Source organism: Columba livia, chromosome 10, assembly GCF_036013475.1.
Source record: "Columba livia isolate bColLiv1 breed racing homer chromosome 10, bColLiv1.pat.W.v2, whole genome shotgun sequence".
In the NCBI taxonomy this organism is placed as follows: Eukaryota; Metazoa; Chordata; class Aves; order Columbiformes; family Columbidae; genus Columba; species Columba livia.
In genome coordinates this window covers 5,860,527-5,882,863 of record NC_088611.1, presented here as the reverse complement: position 1 = coordinate 5,882,863, position 22,337 = coordinate 5,860,527, and the positions used below count along the sequence as shown (strand labels likewise).

Sequence of the window (22,337 nt, the reverse complement as noted above, 5' to 3'; positions counted from 1 at the left end):
GTCGAAGCCCATTTAAGCAGACTCTGAAGTGCAGGAACTTCCCTTATTGTTAAATTGTTCTTTAGGATCGACAGAAATGCACTTCACTACAAACAAGCGCTTGTGTTGGAAGAGACTCTCAGGATGAATGGTAGCAGAGAGCAGGAATGCAGGCTGGACCAAAAAATGGCGAGAGAACAGTGACAAAATTTCCCCTCCCTTGCCACCGACTGAAAAGCACACACACACTCATTGTCTCTCGCACAGCCGGAACAGCATGATCCCTTTATGAATTGACATCTTAGTGCTGAAGCAGGGACATGCTGCCGAGAGCACTGAATACATGCAAGTACCCAGCGCTGCTTACTTCTGGGCAGCCCCATTTGAAGTCAGTCATTTGACTGAGAGCTTGGCGGGGAGAGAGAAGGTGGCAGGAGAGAGAGGATCCTCGAGCCAAACTGGAGGTAAGAGACACTCTGGCACCACGAGCGCAGAGAAGGGCAAAGAAGACGCAGGCAAAAAGCAAAACCCAGACCCAAGCCACAACAGGTTTTCTGCCCCAGCCTCCAAATCCAGGCAAGAATTTCCAGTACAGCAGGCAATCACCCCCCAGCATACCCAGTTTCTCTCCGTTCGACATTTTTCTGAGACATTTTTGCCTTTCATCTGACCTGCACTGCATTTCTTGGTGTTCGATTTTCAAGTGAGGTAATCCTCCATTTCCTGTCATTAACTGGAAAGCACAAGCACAGTGCTCCGTTCACAGGGACATCGTCTGACTGGAGCAGACAGATCACAAATGCCACACGCCAGCAGGGACCCCGTACCTCACCCCTGATGTTTAACACCACGCTCCGTGTGGGAAGCGCAGATGGGGCAGACACATCCCTGCTGCCACACTGAAGCAGCTGCTTCTGACCATGGTCACATCACTAGAGGACAGAAGCTGGGGGCAAAGGAGAGCGCGTGGGAACCAGGGTTTCCAACAGCTGAAAAGCAGACAGGGACCTGCCACTGCTCTGCCCTGTTTCAGGTGTCACAGCACAGCAAGAAAGCACACGCAGCAAGGTCCAAAATGGGAGACAACAAGGCAGCATGGAAACAGGCTGCACAGATTTCAATCTGAATTTAAATCTACACCAATGTTTTTAACCAGACTTGAAGCCATAGGGCTTTTTATAGTTAACAGTAGTAATGACTACCTGTGCCAGTCAGCCCCCATAAATCGGAACTGATTAGACTAACAACCATCACCAGCAGGCAGCACAGGTCATGCTGGAAGTGTACATCCCTATTCAGTCCGACAGCCACTTCTCACAGAATAAGAAGCAATTTTCAAAGTCAACACCAGCCTGGGAGAATAGATCTACCCTCTCTACCCCTCCCCACGTCCAGCCAGAGCAGTCTTGGGGCTGTCTGCAGAGCAGTTTTTCCAGCTGAGCTCTGCAGTGTAATTATAATCACTAACTCATTGTGTTGACACTTACCTTAGGAGAAGTATCCATACAAGGAGTTAGTTATGCTAGGGCAACTTACAGCGGGATCACAATGAGACTAGCAAATCCCCTCAGGAAAAGAAAACATTCCCCCCCCCCTAGATTTTAACCACACTTGGGGCTAAGGAATCGCTGGCAACAGTCACATTAACGCAACTCCCATCAACACTCGTTCCTCCCAGCAAATCAGGTGGAGGAGCTCCCAGCGCCTGGGTTCAGCCATCTCACACAAGTGCGAATCCCCATACAAGGGCAAGACACAGCAGGGCCGCAGCCCGCGGGGCCAGTCCTGCCACTCGCAGGTAACCCAGCTGAAGTGCTGCAAGGGGCACGAATTTCAGAAGGGGAAGCCTTCCTGAACCCAGCCTGGGTGACACGCACCAGAAGTGTCACCTTGGCAGCGTGACGCCCAGCTGCTAAGCTAGCGCTGATGCTGTGTCCCAGAGAGGTGAGGCCAGAGACGAGCAACAAGCCCTGGGAAGCGGCTTGCCACATTCCCAAGCGGTGAGTACGAAAAGAGATGTTCTGCCAACTACCTACCAATGAAAGCAATGGCCTCGGGAAAGAACTGCGAGAGGTTCTGGCTCCAGTGATCTGAGATGGGGATCTGCTTGTACTTGAACTCTCCATCGTGCTCAAACATGTTTGGCAGGTTGGGAGTCACATTCAGGATGTATTTAATGCCATATTTGCCCAGGACGTCCAAGTTGGTTGAATCTTTGGCACAGCCCAGGTACAGGTAAGGTAGGATCTGGACTGGAAAGGCAGGCTGATTGTTCGGGATGGGGCTCCCATCCGACTCCGTGGCACTGCTGGGTTCCCTGTCGGATTCGCCATCCGAGCAGTCAGAGCTTATCCGCAGCCCTCCCAGGCCAAGGACCGACGCCGGGGGAGAGTTGCTGGGCGAGGAGCTGTCAAGGTTCGTCTCGCAGTGCTCCGAGTATTCAGTCTGAAACTTGTTAAACCCACCTGGGAAAGGGGAAGGAGAGAGAGAAGGGGAGAGATAGAGAAAAACATGTTTTATTCTTCAGAATGGGAAATCCTTCTAACTGAACACGTGCAAATGTTGCTTAGCAAGCCTTTGCCAGTTAAAAAGTTGGTGTATCTTCAATTTAATGCCAAGAAAGGCATCTCCCTGCTCCCTCATCTTCCTTGGGCAGACTGTTACTGGGCAAACAGGTCCTGAGAAACCAAAGAGAATTTCTTACGAAGTTCTATACTGCTTGTGAAAAATAGGGGCCAAATCTCACTTGCAAAAGAAACAAACATCAAAAAATAAAATCAATGGCAAGAGACAATCTCTTCTCATTTAGCTTCTCGGAAATAAGAATCTGGCGCAGTTTAGGCAAGAGCTATTGTGCCACCTAGACAGAGAAGCACAAAAGTATCTGTGTCTGAAAAGATAAAGCAAGAACTACCACCACATACCCAGCCCAGGCACCAAAACCCAACAAAATAATTCACCTTCAAGCAGGAAGAAAAGGTTGTAAGTTTTGCCAAAGAGCGATCCTCACACCTATTTTATCACTACAAACACATTTGGTAAGAGAGCGGAGTCACAGGTTTGCTCTTCACCCAAACCACAGCAGGGTTGAGGAGTGACGGGGCCCTTCATGTCTGCCCCTCAGACCACTTCTCCAGCTCCTCTGCTCAACAGTTTGGGAAGGACGCCAGAGGCAAGGAACCAAAAAACCCCACCAATCTACCTCCTTTCCAGGCAATATTAAACCGGAGCTCAGCCATCAGTATCTGACACTGACAAATGGTTTAATCAGAAAGGCCTCCTGGAAACTTTGTTAGTGGGTTCGGCGGTTGTGGCAGGGTCACTGAGCAGGACAGACAGCTCCTGCCACATCCATTCATGAAAAAGGCTCGTCCTCATCCTCCTCCTCCCCCCGGCGCTGCCAGACAGCGCCGAGGAGCCATTTTGGAATTTTAATTGGAAACATTTCCCACCGAGGCTCCCAGAAAAAGGCAGAGAAAGGGACTCAGCTCCTCCCCTGCCCATCGGGGACAGCTTAGGAGTAACTTCAAAGCTGCTCTTTCCTGCCGAGGACGAGGACAAGAGGGAGAGAATCAAGAAGACAAAGCGAAGGTGCAACGGAGCCCATCGAGATCCCAAACCAGGATGGGTTGGGGGACTCACCCACCGGCACGGATGGGAAGCACAGGGATGGGTGAGAAAGTGGGATCAAACCCTGTACTTGGGGCCTGGCTTCCCCCTCCCTCCCTGCCCCCGTTACCTTTGGAGGAGGCTTGTGCAGGCAGCTCAGCCCCGGAGGCTGGTCCCCAAACACCTGTCTGTCCCCCTGCCACCCCAACCCCGTACCGGGGCTCCCCCGGCTACCCGAAAAGGATCTACCAAGGAGCAGCAGTGTTTTTCACAGGCTGCGAGCAGCAACTTTCTCCACCACTCTCCCCCCACCACCTCCGCTCTCCTGTTATTTCTGCCTCAAACCCGCCACCCAGCGACCGGACTGGGAGCGCTGGGAGGATGGGAAGGGTCCCAGCAGCCCAGCTGTGGGCTCCGCTCAGCCCGCTGCGGAGACTTGCTGGGATCTTTCAAAACGGACAAAAAAACCCTTCCCTAAAAAAAACAAAACAAAAAAACACAACACCAAAACCATAAGAACACCCCAGCGCTCACGATGTGCGGGGTGCAGGGCTCGGGTCCCCGCTCCTCCATCGCCCGGCCCCGGGGGAGCAGCCGCGCTGCCCCCTCCCAGCCCCGCCGGCATTTCCAGAGAAAGCGGGAGAAAAACCCAAGCGCCCGCTTTTGCTGAGATGGAGCCGGGAAGAATAATAAAAGAGGGGGGGGGGCTGTGCTCTCTTTCCCCCTCCCCCCCATCTGTCCATCCCTCCCGGAGGGGCTGGAGAGGAGCCTCGCGCCGGGAGCCCCCGAAAGGCACCTCCGGGGAGCGGAGGCGAGGGGCGCCTCAGGGGGGGCGGCGGTGCCCAGCCGGGGTCGGCTTGGGACAGGGCAGCGCTGGGGGGGGGCTGCCCCGGTGGCGGGGTCGGGGGCTCACCGCCGCCGCTGCCGGGGAGCCGACGCAGGAAGAAGCGGGGCGCTCCCGGCCGCTTCCAGCCTGCAACCATTTTGTGCGGGGGATTAAAGCGGGATGCAGGGGAAAAAAATAAATATATAAAAGAATAAAAATAAATCAGGCAAGGGGAGGGTGGAGGGAGGAAGCAAAACAACCCAACCACCTCCGGCCGGCCGGGGGATGCTTAGGGGGCAGGGACGGACACATGGACAAGGACTGCGAAAACCGGATGGGGCTGAAGGATGGGGGGGCACCTCACCTTTTAGGTAATAGGCTTTGCAGCCGTCGTCGCGCAGCTTCTGCAGTAGGAGCCCCAGGACGGAGGTGGCGGCGCCGCCGTCCTGCCAGTCTGCAGTGGCCTCGTCGTAGAGCAGCACGGTGTCGGCCTTGCAGCGCTTGACGAAGCGCTCCTTGTCCTCGTGGTTGGGGATGATGGAGCGGATGGGCAGGTTGCCCTTCTTGAGGCGGCGGAGCATGAGCCCGGGGATGGCCAGGTTGATGGCCGTCTCGATGTGCGAGCTCTCGAACAGCTCGTGGGGGCGGCAGTCGAGCAGCAGCAGCGAGCGGCCGCCGCCCGACTCCAGCTCCTCCTGCAGCCACTCCGCGCTCTTGCACGGCATCGCCGCAGCCATGGGCGCCCGCGGGGAGCTCCCCCAGACCTGCGTTTTCATGGGGCTCGGCAGCGGCGGCCGCCAGCGCCCGGCCCACCGGCCACCCACGCGGCGGCCGGACGCGGCCCCGCTCGGCTGCTCCCCCCCGGGCCGGGATGGGCTTGAGCTGTGTCGGACGCGGCGCCGCTCTGCACGGCCGTGGGTTCGCGTTGCCTGCGGCCCGGAGCGCGGCGGCCCCCGCTCTGCCCTACGCGGTGCGCCCCATCCCGGCGGCCTCAATTAAAGCGGGGCTTCGCCGGCGGCTCGGCGTGTCATGCCTCGGGAGGCGGGGCGGGCGGCGGGGCCGGCCGAGCGGCAACACGCCCCGCCCGCCGCGGAGCGGAGCGGCAGCGCGCACACGCCCCGAGCGGCGCGGCCCCGCGCGGAGACCCCGCCCACCGCCGCGCGTCACCGCCTCCCGCCACGCCCCCAGCGCCAATGAGGCGCGGCGGGGAAAGCGGGCGAGCCTAATGTGGGCAAGGGGGCGGGGCCCGCGCGGGGCCGAGCGCGGGAAGGCGCGCGGGGGCCGCGGGAGGCGGGCCACGCTGCGGGGCAGAGCCGGCCCCCCTGGACACCGGCCCCCCTGGACACCGGCCCCGTGCCCAGTGCCCCCCCGTCAGGTTTCAGCCAAAAGTTTAAGAAAAAGGGATGGGAGTGACACGGTCCCCAGGCCAGCGGCTGAGTGGGTCATGCCCGACCCTGCCTCGGTCTTTGACAGCAATGCGCAGTTGCAAAGTAAGACTGAGATTCATTAAGCCTCCAGATTCGCTCTCATTTTCAGAATGAGCCTCAAAATAGATTATTTTGTTTGTACAACCTAATTTATTTTTAGAATATTTTCCCTACTGGTATCCACTACTATAAACACAAACCTTTTGTGCTGCAATACTGAAATTTCAAGACAGGAAATTTAACTGGATGCATCCTTCTGGTTTCCTTCCATCTTTTACTTGTCTTTAATGCGCATCAGTCCACCAGTACCAGAAGTTCTCCATACCTCACATAAACTGTTTCTGTTACAAAACAGATTTGATCTTTTTAATGAGCAGGATGACATTAAAAACATGGGTTTGTATGAGCTGCTTCTATTGCAGTCCATTTTCACTATGCAGGTAGTCAAATATTGATGGGTTGCTCAGAGAGGTTGTGAAGTCTCCATCTTTGTCAGTTTTCAAGATTCGACTCAGCACAGCCCCGAGTAGCCTGAGCTGACCTCAGGGCTGACCCAGCTCTGAGCAGGAGGTTTGACTAAAGCCCTTCTGCAGTCCCTTCTCACCTGGGTTATCCTACAAACCCGTGCTCTTAAAATTCCTGTGGGAAACAGTGGGAGGGGGAACAGCTCCTCCTCCCCAGTCTGGGACATTCCTGTTTTGCCGTAACTTCTGTTCTCTTTAGCCTCTTCGTATAAACTTCCTCAGCAAACTCTGTCACAAAGGGAAGAGTCAGGGTCTGTCTCAGCAGCAGATTCCCAGGCTCAGCGACCTGACTAGGTCTCAACTGGGTTTTTTCCCAGCTGGCTGATTTTCAAGACCTTGTGTAACAGGAAAGATATTGTTCTTTAAAACACCCCCCACCCCCTCCCCAGGCAAACAAACATGTGCACACACAGACACACACACAGAGTCTTAGTCTTAATGTTGTTTAAAATTGTGCTGTTCAAATGACAGTATGTCAAGGCAAAAATACAATCATATTGTATTTAAGGACACTTTTTATCCAGTCAAGACCTACTTTTCTCAAAGCTAAGATCTACTACTGAAACCATAACAGAGCCACTGTCTCCTCAGTGGTCTTTTATATGCCCTCGACACATAAAATATCCCATGGAGGCCATTCTCCTCTGTCTTTAGTACAAAAGCAGCACTTGGCTCTGCTGAGGTCCCTGTCTCCTTTTAGTCTAACTCATAAGTCCAAATCCTAATGAAAAATACAGACTGGACACAGCACTTGAGCACATGCTTAACTTTGAGCACGCTGAGCATCCCGTTGCAAAACACACCGATTTCAGCAGGACTGCGCTCCGAACCATTTGTGGATTTCATCGGCATCAGCAAAATAAACGCCTTGTTCTACATCGCTTTTTTTCGTGACTCAAGTGTGCCCAAGAAAGCGGAACAGCAGAAGCTGTCCACTTCCCCTTGCCCAGTTTATTTTTACCACTGGTTGCTGTGGGAAGCTATTGTGATTCAGTGTTGCAGTAGGAAGTTACTAAGGCTGCTCTTGAAGCAGGGGATGTTGAGGTTCTTATGCAAGCCACAGTGAAAATAGCTGACCTTTCAGTATGTTTATCAAACCACCTTCAATTCATAAGGGGAACAGCAGCAGGTTAGGCAAAGAACTTACATCTGGGTCTAAAGCTCTTGTTGTACTGAAAACAGTACCCAGAAATGTTACAGGGACTCTGTGGCTCCTCTTGGGTGGTGCGAGGGAGGCAGGTGTAACCGCGGGCGCGCGGTGGCTGCGAAACCAGAAGAGAAATGTTTCACCTCCATTTTGCGGTCACATTAGTGACCACATAAGTTTCAGGACAGGCTCCAGGCACATCACCTGCAGAGACAAGACCAGATTTCACCCTGAAAAGGATGGAAGCAAAATAACGTCACCTAATGCTGGTGTGGCATCCCCTGCCCGCCCAGCCAGGAGCTGGTGGACACTAGGAGGGGGGCAATAGAGATTCACCTCCCAGCCCTCAGAAGTGCGGATCATCGCGCTGAGTTCCCCTTGTGGCCCCGCAGGCTGGGCTGGCAGGAGCAGGCAGGGCAGGCAGGAGCAGGCTTGGCTGGCAGAAGCAGGCAGGGCTGGCAGGAGCGGGCAGGGCAGGCAGGAGCGGACAGGGCTGGCAGGAGCGGGCAGGGCTGGCAGGGTGGGCAGGGCTGTCAGGAGTGAGCAGGGCAGGCAGGGCAGACAGGGCAGGCAGGGCTGGCAGAAGCAGACAGGGCTGGCAGGGTGGGCAGGAGCGGGCAGGGCTGGCAGGAGCGGGCAGGGCGGGTGCCAGCCTGTCGGCGTGCTGCCCTCTGGAGTCCGCCGCCCCGCAATGCACCGCAGCCCAGGGCCGGCCCGAGTCCTCATCCTCCAGCTTCCCCCGCCAGGCCCTGCATCCTCCCCGCAGCAGCCGCGCCTGCCATCCGGGGGAATTTCTTCCGCGAGAGAGGAAATCTCTGCTTCGCAGGGAGCCGTGGGCACCCTCCTCAAATGGCCTCCCAAGGAGATGGGACCTCACACCCAGAAGGTTTCCCAAAATGTGGCAGACAGAAGCACGGAGGCTGGAGCCAGGATGCTGCGTGCGAGCACCTCCTCCAGCAAAACAGCACTGGCCAGGACTCAGGGGTCTTGGTGGTGTTTGTCTCGCTATGTATGTGGCTTTGCTGGCAGCTAGAAGATCAGAACGTCTCCAGAAACTAGCATGTTTTGGCTCAATTCCACAGAGTCCCAAGTGCTTCTGACAAGGACAGCAAAAAAGCGATAGCTCCTCTACATGTGGATGGTCATTGTCTCTGTGCTGTACACCACCACTGGCCTCGGGTTTCTAACGCACAGGGTTGTGTGTGTCTTTCTGGTTGTTGTTCTGCTGCAGAAAGGACTCTCTCCAATAATCCTTCTACTCAATGCCCAGCACGGTGACCAGCAACTTCCCCGTGCCCAGTCACGTCTTGCCGGCTTGGCTTCAGATCGCTTTTGTCCTCGTCCGTCCTGGTCTATCTTCTGTGACGCCAAAGCAGCTGCCATCTCCTGTTCCTCATTCCCATCACCACCACCTCTCTTTTCCCAAGTTCTCTGACTGCCAAACCCGCAGGCTGTGTTTTGATGTCTCTTTTCCACCCGGCTCTTTGTCTTCTGTTTTAGAAACAAAGACCATAACCATGAATCATGGCAGAACACAAGGTAATTGCATTGTTAGCAGATGTCTACCCAAAATTCACTCCAGGTCCCAACTTAGCCCCTGCAGTAGAATTGCTCTCCAGGACGTGACAGACACTAATTTGAGCCAAGGGAGCAGCCAAAGTCTCAGGAAAGGGCAGATGATGTCTCACCACGAGGGGACCCATGGCACTAACTGCAGCTTAGGGGAGAGCTAGGGTTCCCAAGGATTTGGAGAGTAAAGCAAAAGTATCTGCAGTCAGAGGCTGGTCAGACATTAACCACATTTTCTTCTTAAAAATGAACATCTGAAAAGCATGTCTCTGTTTTTCTTTTTAACATGCATTTTCTCAACAACAATGCACTGTGAAAGGGTTTTCCTTCCAGTCTCAGCTGTCAAAACAGCCCTTCCCCCAACGACTCTGGGCTGTAGCAGCTAAATCTTCCTAGGACTTATCTTCTCATTGCTCAGTCAGCTGTTTGCAACATCTAATACCAGGTATCAGGTACAAATTATGGCCCAGATATCAATCCATAAAGCTATTAAGTTCCTTCTAGCAGGAGTCTTCACCTGTTTCAGGTGCCTATGGTCAAATATCCACCAGTGCTGAGAGAGGACGCTCCACCCTGGCAGTTTAACGGTGGACTGGCAACTTGAAGCAGTATTTTGTGAGCTGGGAATTTGCTCAGGTGAGCTGGGCTCCCGAGGTGGCCTCTGGTTTGTTCCGTCACATTGAGCAAAACCACAGTTTTCTATACAGCACTATTCTCATCCACAGAGTGGGGCTGGTGCCTCCCCATCACCTTTGCAAGCTTTTGGGTGCCAGGGAGTCAGGCAGGCTGGCTGGATTGAGATAGGAGTTATTCTGTCAGGGAAGGTCACTTGTTGATGGTTTACTCTGTGTTTCATTCATGCATATAAGAGGTTAACTCCTGGTAGAGAAATAGATGCACGGTTTTAACATTAAAAAAAAAAAAAAAGCCCCAAATTTTCTTTCTACTCCTGCACTTATTTGTGACTATTTTTATCAATGTTAACACTGAGCCAGGGTAAAAATACTCCCTAGAAAGTTTAGAATTTACATTTGTCTTCATATATATTCAGCAGAATTCTAGCTTCCCAGCCTCCGCACTGCCTAATCTGGATTCATTAGCTTCACCCGCCCCCACAAAAAATGTCAGATGACTTTGGCCCGGTGAAGCGCTTCACCCACAAATACTCAACGGGGGGATCTAAGTGCAGTGCTCTCCTTTCTGCAGCAAGCTGTCCCCGTGGAGCACCCGCTCTGGCCCTGCAGGCATCCAGCTCGGCAATGGGAATGGATCCCCCTTCCCAACGCAGCCCCGCTTCAGGGCAAAGTCTCCGGTGTGCTCCATCCTGCAAGGATGCTGAGCCCTGGGAAGCATCTTCCCTGGTCTGCCCCAGTAAAGGCAGGTGGATGTAGGCTGGGGAACAACCGTCACAAGGAGAAACAAGAAACCTCTGTGGAGCATCTTGTGTGGCATGAGGCAGCCACAAGTACATGCAACCTGCACTGCCAGGTCCTTGGGTGGTGCTATTTTTCCTCTATTAAATGGGCAAAGCATCATTTGCCTCTCCGAGATGCACTTTTGCTGCAGAGCTGGAGACTTTCACATCAACATTCTCACCTTTCCACCATGCAGGTCTCCAGGTAGATCCAGAAGTTCTGTGGCAACCAGAGAGAAGCAAAGCTGTTTGCAGAGTGCTGGAGGCCCTGGGGAATGTGAACACTCACTTTAAACATTTCTGCAGCAAAAATCAAGGCTCCAAGAAGCCCATTTTTCTGTTTTCTGTGATCATCTCTAAGTGGTCACAGAAGCCCAGAAGGGCTGAGGCTGGAGGTACCTCTGAGGAGTGTCCAGTCCAACCCGCATCTCACAGCAGCATCTGTTAGAGCAGGTACTGCATCCCAGTTGGGTATCCCAGTATCTCCAAGGTCAGCGACTCCACAGCTCTGGGCAAAATGTTGCAGTGTTTGACTACTGTCACAGTGAAAAAGTCTTTTATTATGCTTAATCATCATGTCCCATGCTTCAGTTTGTTCCCATTGCCTCTCAGCCTTTCACTGGGCACCCAAGAAAAGTCTGGTTCCATCTTTGGGGTTTGAGGAAACCTGCATTTTTACAGAAAGGGTTGTGCTTCTGCCTGAGTGCAAAAAAATCCAATCTACAGAGCCAAAAAGTAATTTTTCTGGGAAATATTGGCCCAGGTTTTTCATGATGCTTTGGCTGGCATAGTTAGTTACACAAAAACTGGAGAGGTCCCCATGCTTGCTTTGAAATCCAGGAGAGAAAGCGGGGTTGTGTTTAAGCAGGAGCCAAGAGCCCCTATGGGCTCCACCAGCAATGGAGGGCAGCTCCAAACTAACTAAACTGAGAAAACATCGTTGAGCAATGGCCAGTTCCCTTCTTCCCTGCCTCTGCTTCCTGGGCTCCAGGCTCCGTCTGGAGGAAGAAATGGAGCACATTTAAGATTATTTATCCTTTCAGCAATGGCTCTAAATGAGCAGGTATGGAAACCGTGTGCCACCACCCTTACAAAAATCCTTCCCTGTGGAGGACTAGTAGAGAGGGCAGCTCTGATGCTCCCTGTGGCATTAGACCTTCCACAGGCTGTCACTGCAGTGATAGAGCAGGACAGGATATCTATGGGACTTAAAAAGCCAATAACACCTACTCTCAAGCCTGTCTCATGCATGTATTAGACACAGACTGAACATTGTGTAGTTTAAGACATATCTACATACCCCATTTATAATCATTTATCCTTTTGTATGCCAAATAAAAAGAGCCTCCTCCTTAGAAAACAGGCAAGAGAGGAATGGCCCAGGACAGGGAGTGCAGGACCTGTTGGTGCCACCTGAGCACCTCCCCTCCGATCCGCTCACATCTCCATCGCCTGCCCGGCTCTGCAGCTTCAGCATCCTCGGCCGCCTGCCCCACGCACACGTCAGCTCCTTGGCAGCTTCTCCCAGGCGGCCGGGCTGTTTTCAAGCAGCAATTTCCTGCAGAGAAACAGTTCTTTTTCAAGGAGGCTAAGTGGCGAGCTTCCTGGTGAGGGCTTTTCACAGGAAACAATTGCGAAAGCAGCTTCACCACCCACCAGGAAGGGCTGTACACAAGCAGGGCGGGTGCAGGCGGCACCCAGCTCCGCATCCCTAAGCCATCTTCCCCCGTACATGCCCACGGGGTGAGTTTTGTGCCCCTTGCCCACCATTATCAAACTGCTGCTGGGATGCTGGCTCGGCGCAGGGGAAGCAGAGGGATGGGAACAACCTCAGATAGGTGCAGGCAGTGTGGAACCTCCCGGGCAAGGTGCCGTGTGTCCCCAGCTCCAAGCCAGCCCCTCCAGTGGGAGACGCTGAGAGAAGCCACAATGACTTTGCCAGGCTTTGGCTCACCAGCCTTCACAGCCCTCCTTCTCGCTACATTGCTGCATCTGTTTTCAAACAGGGCCACCCAGTACCATGAAAGGCTTTTCTTCCCTGCCGAGCTGGGCAGTCGCTGCTCCTCAGTCTGCTCCTGCGAGGCACCTTGGCTTCTGGGTGCTCCTCTGAAATGCAAACCCAGCCAGGACTTCTCCTGCAGCTGGAAGGGTGAGGCAGCCCAGCTGGGCTCTGCTGTGGCGGATCAGATGGCTTCAGCAGCACTATCTGGGATTTACACCATGACAAGATCAGAGGCAGACTCAGCAATGTGTTGGTGCTCCGCATCCCTGCCTATCAACAAAACCCCAAACCTCACCAATAAAGCCCATAAGTTGATGCAGAGATACTGGGGTAGGAGATTGCACCGTGCTGCCACTTCTTACTGTGCATAGCTTCAAAGTCAATTATTGTTCATATCCTTTTATTCCAATGAGCAGGGCAGGTGTCCCAGCCACTGCATGTCCCTCTGCAACTCAGCTTTTCATTCACATAGTTCTGGTTTGAATGTATTTGGTGGATACTAATGGATGAGCAACTCAGGCTCCTGCCCCACTTTGAGGTCTCACCACCTGTGCTTTGACAACACTGCTTTTTCATTGAGAAGCTTTGCCAGCCATCTGTGAAGATGATCCGGTTCTTGAGGTTTTTCTCTTGCACCAAGTCCTGCGGTTTTGCAACCCCTCGTTGCGATTAAAATAAAACTGAACAAAACCCAAGAAGCCACTTCCGTGAAGTGTTTAGTGAGCAAGGGGCTGGTTCCCCTTTCACAGCACAGGAAAATGACTTCTCTTTTCCTCCCAGTTGTTAGTAATGTTCAGCTAAACCCCACTTTTTTTCCCCTGAAGTTTAGTTTCCAGGAGACAAAGCTTTATTTTGAACACAAACTGTTTCCTGGGACAATATCTGTTTCACTTGCAATTTTTTTAAATTTAATGTATTTCACAAAAATCCAATATTCTGTGAATTTGTTCAGAAATCCCTGCCAGTCACTGGTCCAGCCCGTTTCATGTCCTTGGGTACGCTCACAGCCTTCGGATACACATATACGCCCTGCAAGAACACGACCCAGCACAGAGGGAGCTGGACGAAGAGGCTGGTCCCTTCCCAGCTCACCACTGACCGAATTGTGTGATGCCAGGCAGGTCTGTGTCCTGCTTCCCCGTCCTCAAAATGGGGTTAAAGCCCCTTCATGCAGCACTTGGCTGGACATAAGAGTTGGCAAGAAATATCAAGTCCAGCTTCCACCAGTGGCAGCAGCGCTTGGTGACAAAGCAGGAATCAAAACCTTCTTCCTTTTACCTTGGCCTCCTGGCAATGCTCTGTTTAGTGCAGCCCCTGATATTGCTGGCTTGTGGGCAACTTGTTTTACACCAGGACCCTCCAGGTCTTCACCTGAAAAGTTGCTTTCCAGCTGGTTGGCCCCAGTGTGTACTTGTGTGCAGGGTTTTTCCTCCCCAGCAGCAGGACTTCATACTGCCTTTGGTTGGACTTCATGAAGCTCCTCTCTGCCCATTGAGGTCCCTCTGAATAGCTCCTCCTCTCAGTTTTGTATCTTCTAAAAGCTGGTGCACTCAGTCCCATCATTTAGGTCATTAATAAAGAAGCTAAACGATAATGGGCCCAGTGTTGACCGTTTGGGATACCACAATTTCCCCAGATGTCCTCCAAGCCTCTTGGTGCAGCATCAAGCAATTTATCTATTTCACAACAGCCAGGGCCTGAAAGCTTTGCTGGACCCTCATCCCAGCCTATAGCTTCAGCAAACACAGTGAACAAGATGCTGGATGATGTTGGTGTGGGGAACCAATGCACAACCAGTCGTCATCGAAGGCACTTGCTAGATCCTGCCCGAAACACCATGTACATTGCTGTGCCTGCTGGCAGCATCATCTCTGAAAGGTTCTCAAGGTCTGGAGCTTGTTCAAGGGTGGCTTGGAGGGCCCAGCTTTGGTGGCCAAAGGAGACTTGGGGGAAACCTTCCCAACTGCAATAACAGCCTGTCTTTCACAGGCAGCTGCTGCAGCTGGGATGGCCCCAAGGACACTGTGAAGCTGAGGGACAGGGAAAGCTCCCATCATTTAATAGCTCAAGTGGCGGGGCAGGGAGAACAGGGTGGGCTTTGAGACATATGCTTCTCTACATCTGACCACTGACCGCAGCAGGTGGGAACACATAGGGCACAAGGAAAGGGTTAGCCCGCAAGCAGCTTGTGCTATTTCAGCACGCACATGCATTCTGCCTGTGTGTCACCATTTCTTCACTCCCAGTTTGAAAAGCGATGAGGCAGTGATCAGAGAAAGAGGTGACCAGGCAACTTTTAAGCAAACACATCCCAGGGGATGAGTCACCGGCTTTGCACAAGAAGCCAGACTCATCTCTGCAGGGAGAGGGGCAGGCAGGGCACCAGGCAAGACCAATGCTCTGGGGAGATACCCGCAGCGCGATTAAAGGCAACTTTGACCTTGATGTTAGGAGACCCACCTGAGGTGGCAGGTGGAGTTCAAAGCCGGGTGGGCTCTGGGTGCCCCCATGCTCAGCCTCGCACCCTGGCTGGCCACGGGATGCGGTGGTGGGAGCACAGTGCACCAGCAGCCAGAGAAATGACAGCATCCACCTCGCCCAGGCTTTTCTCGGTAAAGTGAGGGAAGGCTTGAGTCTGAGTGGTTGCATTTTTCACAGGGAACATTATTTCCTTGAAAACCATGGGTATTCAGGTCAAGTAAAAGCTCTTAGCAAAGTGGCATCAGATGCACTGAGCCGGCTGAGTCAGAAGGTAATTTGCAACAGCATGGAAGGTAATTTCCCAGGACCAGGTGTGTTTCATCACCATTTTTTCCTGGTGACATCTTCAGCTGTTTTGTTTCTACGAGTTAGCCTTTTATTTGCTATTTTAGCTCATTTCCTCATGAAAAGCCTTTTATTTACTCCCCAGCATTACCTGTAGCTTTTCATCTGAGTGGGTGAAGGAGGAGGTGGAAGAGGAACAGCTCTTCAGTAGTGTGGCCAGCGTGCCAGAAATGATACTTTTTTTTAAAGCTATTCATAAAGATAACAAGAGATGAAAAGGTTGTGTCAGAAGGGGGATCTTCTTTAGTTGGAAAACATGAAATATGAGAGCGCTGCTGTCTTTTCTGCTGGGGCCCTGGCATTTCTGATGTTATCTCTCCAGGGTTTGCCTTGTGGGGCAGATGACCCAGAAGGGCAGCCAAGGATGGATGAGAGAGGAGCCCACCAAGGGATTCACACCCATCCTAGAGGGGCTGCAAGGCCTTAAAGAGAGAAGAAAATCTGACTAAAAAAATTATATATATATATCTCAGGGCTCAGACTCATTGGGTGAAAGGTGTTGGAAATGCAAATTATTAATTTAAAGAACTGGGACAGGAACCAGGGGTGCCAGGCTGAGCTGCTATCTGCTGCATCAGCTGTGAGTCTGGCTCAGTATTTCAAAATAAAATTAGACTTGCAGTATATGTCTTTAAATATTTAAATTACTTTCAGTAATTCATATGGTGACATTTAAACAAACTACACCAAGCAAACGGCTCCCAGTGCTAAAAGGAAATGTTTGCAGGTAATAATATTTAATTTAAGAGGGAACAGCTGATATCAAGGAAGAATCTTAATGCTGAATTTAACCTACATTCCTGTCTGAACTAAAAAATAAAGAATAAATCACTGGGGCTGCAAACACGCAGAGTGATGTGATTGAAGTGCTGGTCCCAGGCACCTCAACAGAGCTGTGAATTACATGTGTGTCAAAACATTTACAGGAGCGGGGTCTCTGTGCAGAGCTGCTCTGTGGGCTCCCAAAGGTGGGGATGGGCATGTCCAGGCCAGGAGCTGAGGACCACCAGCCTTGGCCATGCCAAGCCCTCCCGCCCCGCTCCCCTGCCCACCCGCATCCTTCTAGGCGCCTTCCCTGCGAGTCTGTTTTAGTAAATAAAGGTGAAATCCAGCCTGAGTACAAACGAGCAGAACTCAATGAAGTCAACTTACACATGGACTTTGCTTCGCTGCTGGTGCTCCTGGCCAATTTGGAGAGCTTAGCTGGGTCTGTTACATCAGTCACACTGGATTTCATAACATTAGACATTTCAATGAGGGTGAGTCATTCTCCCTTCAAGTGTGTTGTATGTATGAGCAAAGATGATTAACTTTTGCTGAATGGTATGATTTCTGGGATGGGAACTGCTATTAATTAGAATCGGATCTCAGATGCTCATAAACCCTGTTTTCATGGCCTACTTTGTGTATTTTTCTCCGTTCTGCTTCTTTTCTTTAGCTCAGGATAAATACTCAAGTGCGCTTCCCCGCTATCTGTCGCGAAAGCAGCCAGACATCCAGCGAAGACACCTGACTTTTACAGCCAGGCATGGCCCAGGGCTGTCATCTCCTATAGCCAAACCTCGGCTACCTGCCCCAAAAATCTCTGGTTTTACATTAAAAGCAAACAAAACAGAATAAAAGGGAGATCCCAGCCAGCAGATATAGTAGCAAGGAAAGTAAAATAAGCTTAAATGGCTGAGAACATAAAATACAAAGAATTACCCTTCCCAATCCTCCTCCAAAATTTTCTTTATCAAAAGAAACTCAGCTGCGGGCTTGTACCAATATTATGTTTCTGAGCTTTTGGTGTGAGCAACACAAGAGACCTTGTGATAGAGTCTCCCAGGTTTGGGGAGAAATGCCCTTTCATCTGTACTGCCTGCGAAGTTGGACAAGCTGCCAGCGCAAAGGTCAGGATGCTCAGCGCCTTCAAACACACCCACAGCGCCCAAGACCGTGGTCCTGCATGGAGCACTGCTCTGCCCAAAGAGCCTGGGGACACCGAGACCAGCCCAACTGCACAAGGCAAAGGAGGCAGGTGTGGGACAGCTGTCCCTCCCCACCACTGCCACAGCAGCCCTAGGCAGTGGAGCAGCCAGGGCTGAAGCTGGAGACCTGCCAGACCAGCATGGGTCAAGCTGTTGAGTGGCACCTTGTCACCACCTTGTGACTCCCACCCAGCATCCCTGTTTTCATGACAAGGTCCCCTCCAAGCTCCAGCCTGCGAGCTCCATCTCTACCCCACGGCACTGTCAGTGACAGACGCACCACCCCACAGAGCCTAACACTCCACCCAGCTCCAGCTCCATTGCTGCTGTAGGCAGCAAAACAGTCTTGGGCATAGACAAACTGTGGCCAAACTCTCTGCCTGGACAGAGAGGAGCTGCAGGCAGGTTTCTTGCCCTTGGTTCCTGGCGAGACACCACTGTGCAAGTCAACCGGGACTTCCAGTGAGAGAAAGGACAGATCACAGCTCAGCCTGGTACTTGGCCAGCAAGGATGAGGTTCATCTGCTTTGCCCAGCACCCCCATCACCATGCACTCCCCCAGCACTTACATTTGCTCCTCAAACGTCAAGCCGGGGCTGCAGGCAGCAGTTATGCAAACAAAGGTCACCGGATCTGTGCCTCTCTCGTTCACGAGCTGAGGCTGCACAAAGCTGCTGGGCACAGGCTGGAGGTTTGGTCTTGCTCTGGAGCAGGCAGCAGCAATGAGCACCAGCAAAGCCCAAGAGAAGCAAAACCTTGCCCATGTTTGTGATTAACTGAGACGAGAAGATATGATTTTTTCATTCAAAACTGAGATGAGATGTCTGGATGTTTCAGTGCAAATGGGAGGTGAGCGGTGAAACTGCCTGTGCACCTGGCCAGCCCTGAGCCTAAGGGTGTGTTGGAAACCTCCGAGACACCAACTTGCTCACACTGCTCAGGCAGTGGGCACAGCCCCGATCCCCGGCAGCTCGGGGTGACTCGCTCTGGTTCGGGCACTGCAACCAGACCTGGAAGCACCTGCTGCCCGAGCTTCCCCATAACCACCGCAGCTCCCAGGCTTGCTCTCAAGAAGCTGGGAGGTGTGGGAGCATTAAAAGGCTTCTCCTTTCAGACTCAACCGTGAGGAATGTACAATCGAAACAGGGACAGAGCTAGTTTCACTCGATCTCACAGAAGGACATCACTCCTCCTGCGCACCAATCCAGCCGTTAGTATCTTTGGGATAAAGTGGCATCTAGGGGTAGGAAAACCCCACAATTCACCTAAAATGGGACCATTCGCACTAGTGAAACGCCACTGGCAGACGGCAGCATGATTCAGGCACCAGCGTGGGACATGTGAGCTGCTGCCCAAACTCTGGGCACGCAGCAAAGGCTGAGCCATGCAGCCCCAAGGGTTTCCTTGGAGACTGACGCAGAAGGGGCTTCTCCTGCAGAGGCTCCTTCTCTCTGCCTTATCAGGCAAAGAAACACCCTAAATCACATCCCTACCGAGAGAGCCGTCAGTGCTTCACCGTGCTGCTGGACAATGGGAGCTGGGAGCCTGCCGGGTGGTTTTCCTCCTCTCCGAGCAGTTTTCCTGCTGCACAGCTCACTTGTGCTTCTAAAAATGTACATTGAGGCAACTGTCTCTAAGGCAATTTCCATAATAATGGTCACAGAACTATCCATACTGCTGGTGTGCCTTGCTCACTCACATGCACACCAAGGAATGGGCAGTCTGCAATTTCAGCAGTGAAAGAGCATTTAACAGATTTGGTCTTTATAGCTGCTAGAAAGCTCCCAGGGGACCTGCTGTCCATCACCCAGCCCAGGGCTGCAGGACAGGCTCACCTCGCCCCGGGCAGGCAGCCTGGCTCCAGGCTATTGCCAGACTGCTTGAGCCTATGTGCATAAAAACACCCAACACCAAACGTACAAAACCACAGAAAGCACTTCCACACCTTCCCCACCGAAGCAGCTTTCTGGTGCCCCACCGCTGCCCAGCAAACGTGCATCAGTACAGGCAGCCGGCAGGGGGGAAGCACTAGTGTCGCTGGCAAGGTGCTTGAGCGGCAGCGTGCTCACACCAGCCAAAAGCTCGTGCTTCATCCAAGGCCTCAGTGCTTGAAAGCCCATGAGTTATGCAAAGCCCCCGTTGCTGTTTGATCTCACAGGTCTGAGTGCTCAGCTCTACCCAAACCCACCCGCGTTTGCTCCTTCCCAACATCTTTTACAGTTGAGCCGTAAAAGTCAACACTCAGCCACTGCTACCGGTTTGGATCGCTCCTATCCTGCCATTACAGCTTTGTTTCAATCCATGCAGAGCTCAACCTGTTGTTGGACATACGCTAATTTGTGTGTTTCTAATTATTTGTTTCTATTTTAAAACCTGTTTTTCAGCAGATTGCAGCTTTATTTTAATACATGCTTGGCTAGAGCTTGGTATACTGGTTCCCAGTAACCTAGACACAAATGGGCTTGCATTGCATAGGGGGAGCAGGGGGAGAAAAGATGCTGAGTTAAACTGAATTAAAAACCCGTTCATAAAAATGAATTAAGGAAAACCATGAAACCAGCTGAAGTTTTGCATCACAGGAGATTCTGTTTTTATATTATTCTGTTTCTACTCCTTGAAATAAGATGAATCTTAGCACTTGCAAAAGGGCATATGAAACATCCCTTTACACAAACACTTTGGCCATATCCATTTTGTGTAATTAAAGCTCTTAAACTTCTGTTTAATAATTTTTTTTTACTCACACGTTCAGCGTTAGGAACTAGCTCAGCAATGGACAACCAATCCACGGTCATTTTCCACCCGTTTGGATCTGAATGCAGAAAGCCGGCACCATCCTCAGTCTCTCCATTCAAGCAATGCTCCACCAACAGCCTTTCGCTCTTCCAGTAGCAGGCTGGGCACTTTGTTTCTGAGTCATTTCCACACACGTCTGCAAAGGGCAGAAGAAGGAGCAAACACAAACCTGTGTCCAAGGCAGCAGACACTGCTGCAACACACCAGACGGCATAACCGCTGCTCCAGGACCTTTGTTTTGTTCTTTCTCTGTAGCTCTTCCCACTGTGCTGAAGATTTTGGGGTCTTTGATCTAAAATGGAGACTGAATCTGAGGCAATTAAACCAAAAGAAAAAAAACATACATTGCTCACTGGAAAATACTAACATTCTAGTGGGGGACACATTCTGCGTGGTCTGGCTGCACATCTGCCCAGAGTGGGAGAGCCAGGGGGTGCATGGTGCTTGCAGCAGGTTGGGGAGACGCTCCCCAGCTCCTGGGCAGGACCCTGGGCCAACCAGACCTGAAACACCTACAGAAAGGTACAAGCCCAATTTTGCCAGTGATGGAGCTGGTTGCTCCTTGCACTAGTGCTGAACCAGGGTGAGGCCACTTGCAGGGGAAGATGCTCAGCAGCAGCAACCATTGAGCAAGTTCCCATCCCCCATGTTTTACCCCCAGGTCTTGTTTTCTTCAGGTCCAAGACACCGCACATTCCTTCCCATCCATCACATGCATGGCCTTGCCCCTGCTGGCAATGGTCAGACAAGTCACCCACCCACTATATCTGTGCTAAATTCTTCACTCTTCAGCCACGTCAGCCCTCCTTGCTGGAAAGCTGTGAGGAAGCCTTGGTTTAAATGGTCAAACATAGCAACACAAGATTCCAATACACAGCTTCACAGTCAAGTCAGTATTTCTTCTGCAGGGATGGAGAGGGCTCCACAACTAACCCTGTAACTGGAAGGAAGGCTTAAGAGTTGAGTCCCGACTGAAGTTTCTTGCAGCAGCATTGCCCTTGGCTTCCCCTCCCCAGCTCCCGGCCTTTCCCAGGAACATGAGAGCCCAGCAAGAGCATCCTGCGGGCAAGAAAGCTTCACCCCCCAGCACAGGGGTTGCAGGTTTCCCTCCAGCACAGGCAGGAGCCACATGAGGAGCATGTTGTTCCCTGTGCAGCTTGGCCTCCAGCTCTCTCTCGAGTCAGCTGCAGAGGGAGAGCGAAATCCTTGTTCAGCTCTTTCCAGCAGTGAACACAGCCCAGGGGCATCCTGATTTCTCTGCAGGCTTTTTGCCAGCGGACAAAAGGACTCAAAAACTTGTTGGATGCAACCAACATGGGGTGTGAGGATACAACTCCCAGGTGGAACTGCTAGAGGCAAGTGGCTTTTCCGTGCCAATGAAGTGCCCTGTGACATCAGAGAAGGCGCTCAGTTCAAGTACCCAGTCCAGAGCACCTGGGAAAGGCAGCTTGCTGGTGGTTGCTCCTAGTGTGCAGAGGCCCAGCTGGAAGGCTGATGCTATGTAGCATCTCCTCCAGTGATAGCAGCATGGAGGTCACCTGGGAAATGGCTTTTTGCCAGGCCAAATTTCTGTGTGAGCACCAGCAGCAAGGAAACAGACTGGCTGGAGGTGGCCACTGTCTCCTGGTCTCATCCTTGCAGAGAATCATTTTGTTCAGATGCATCTGCCTCCACCTGCCAGCTGAGCCAGTGGGGACACGAAGGGTCCATCACCTCCTTATGGCTCTTCTGTATTTCCATCCAAGGACATTTTTAGTGAGCTGCTTCTTTTTTTTGCTAAAAAGGAAAGAAAATGGGAAGAGATGCACTTGATGTTAAGGAAACCTAACAGCGTGCAGCAACCCAACTGCTCAGACACATATGCCACCTTCCTTCTGCTCTGTACCAGCAAGGCTGTGCCGTATTTAGATCTGGCTCTATCTCTTGCAAACTTGACCAACTGTTCCTCCACAGCATCATCTTCACTTGTTTACCCCCAAACTGTTTGCTGAAATCCTCAATTCAGTGAGGGGGAAACAAAAAAAAAGTAGGTTTTTATTTTTAATAACAGGAAAAGCACTAGATGCCAAGAAAGCCAGATTGCAACACTGCTGAATAGAGAGGTCAAAAGGTCCTTGGTGAGTCACCATCTTCATCAAGGACCTTCTGAGGGTGCCGGCAGATGTGCTTCCCAGGAGCGACTCTGCTGCAGCAGCGGGGCCACACTTGCTGGCTGCCGGGGCAGCAGCTGCCTGGTCCTGTCACCAGC

At 52.1% G+C, this 22,337-nt stretch overlaps 1 protein-coding gene and 1 long non-coding RNA gene across 5 annotated transcripts in view; both read right to left on the bottom strand.

The window, feature by feature from the left end:
- DUSP7 (dual specificity phosphatase 7) overlaps positions 1-5,428 on the bottom strand; it is a 330,623-nt gene extending 325,195 nt beyond the window's left edge. Inside the window, exons 1-2 of the mRNA XM_065075106.1 lie at positions 4,779-5,428; positions 2,016-2,444 (exon numbers count right to left, since the gene is read on the bottom strand). Coding sequence (XP_064931178.1) covers positions 2,016-2,444; positions 4,779-5,190 — 841 coding nt within the window. The 5' untranslated portion in view covers positions 5,191-5,428. The remainder of the gene's footprint in view (positions 1-2,015; positions 2,445-4,778) is intronic.
- Positions 5,429-6,794: 1,366 nt separating this feature from the next.
- Positions 6,795-22,337, bottom strand: part of LOC110363576 (uncharacterized) — a 29,731-nt gene continuing 14,188 nt past the window's right edge. For all 4 annotated transcript variants that reach the window (XR_010475050.1, XR_010475052.1, XR_010475053.1 and 1 more), the window contains 4 exons: positions 20,038-21,865; positions 15,415-15,512; positions 10,678-12,053; positions 6,795-9,960 (listed from right to left, as the gene is read on the bottom strand). This is a non-coding gene — a long non-coding RNA (uncharacterized LOC110363576). The remainder of the gene's footprint in view (positions 9,961-10,677; positions 12,054-15,414; positions 15,513-20,037; positions 21,866-22,337) is intronic.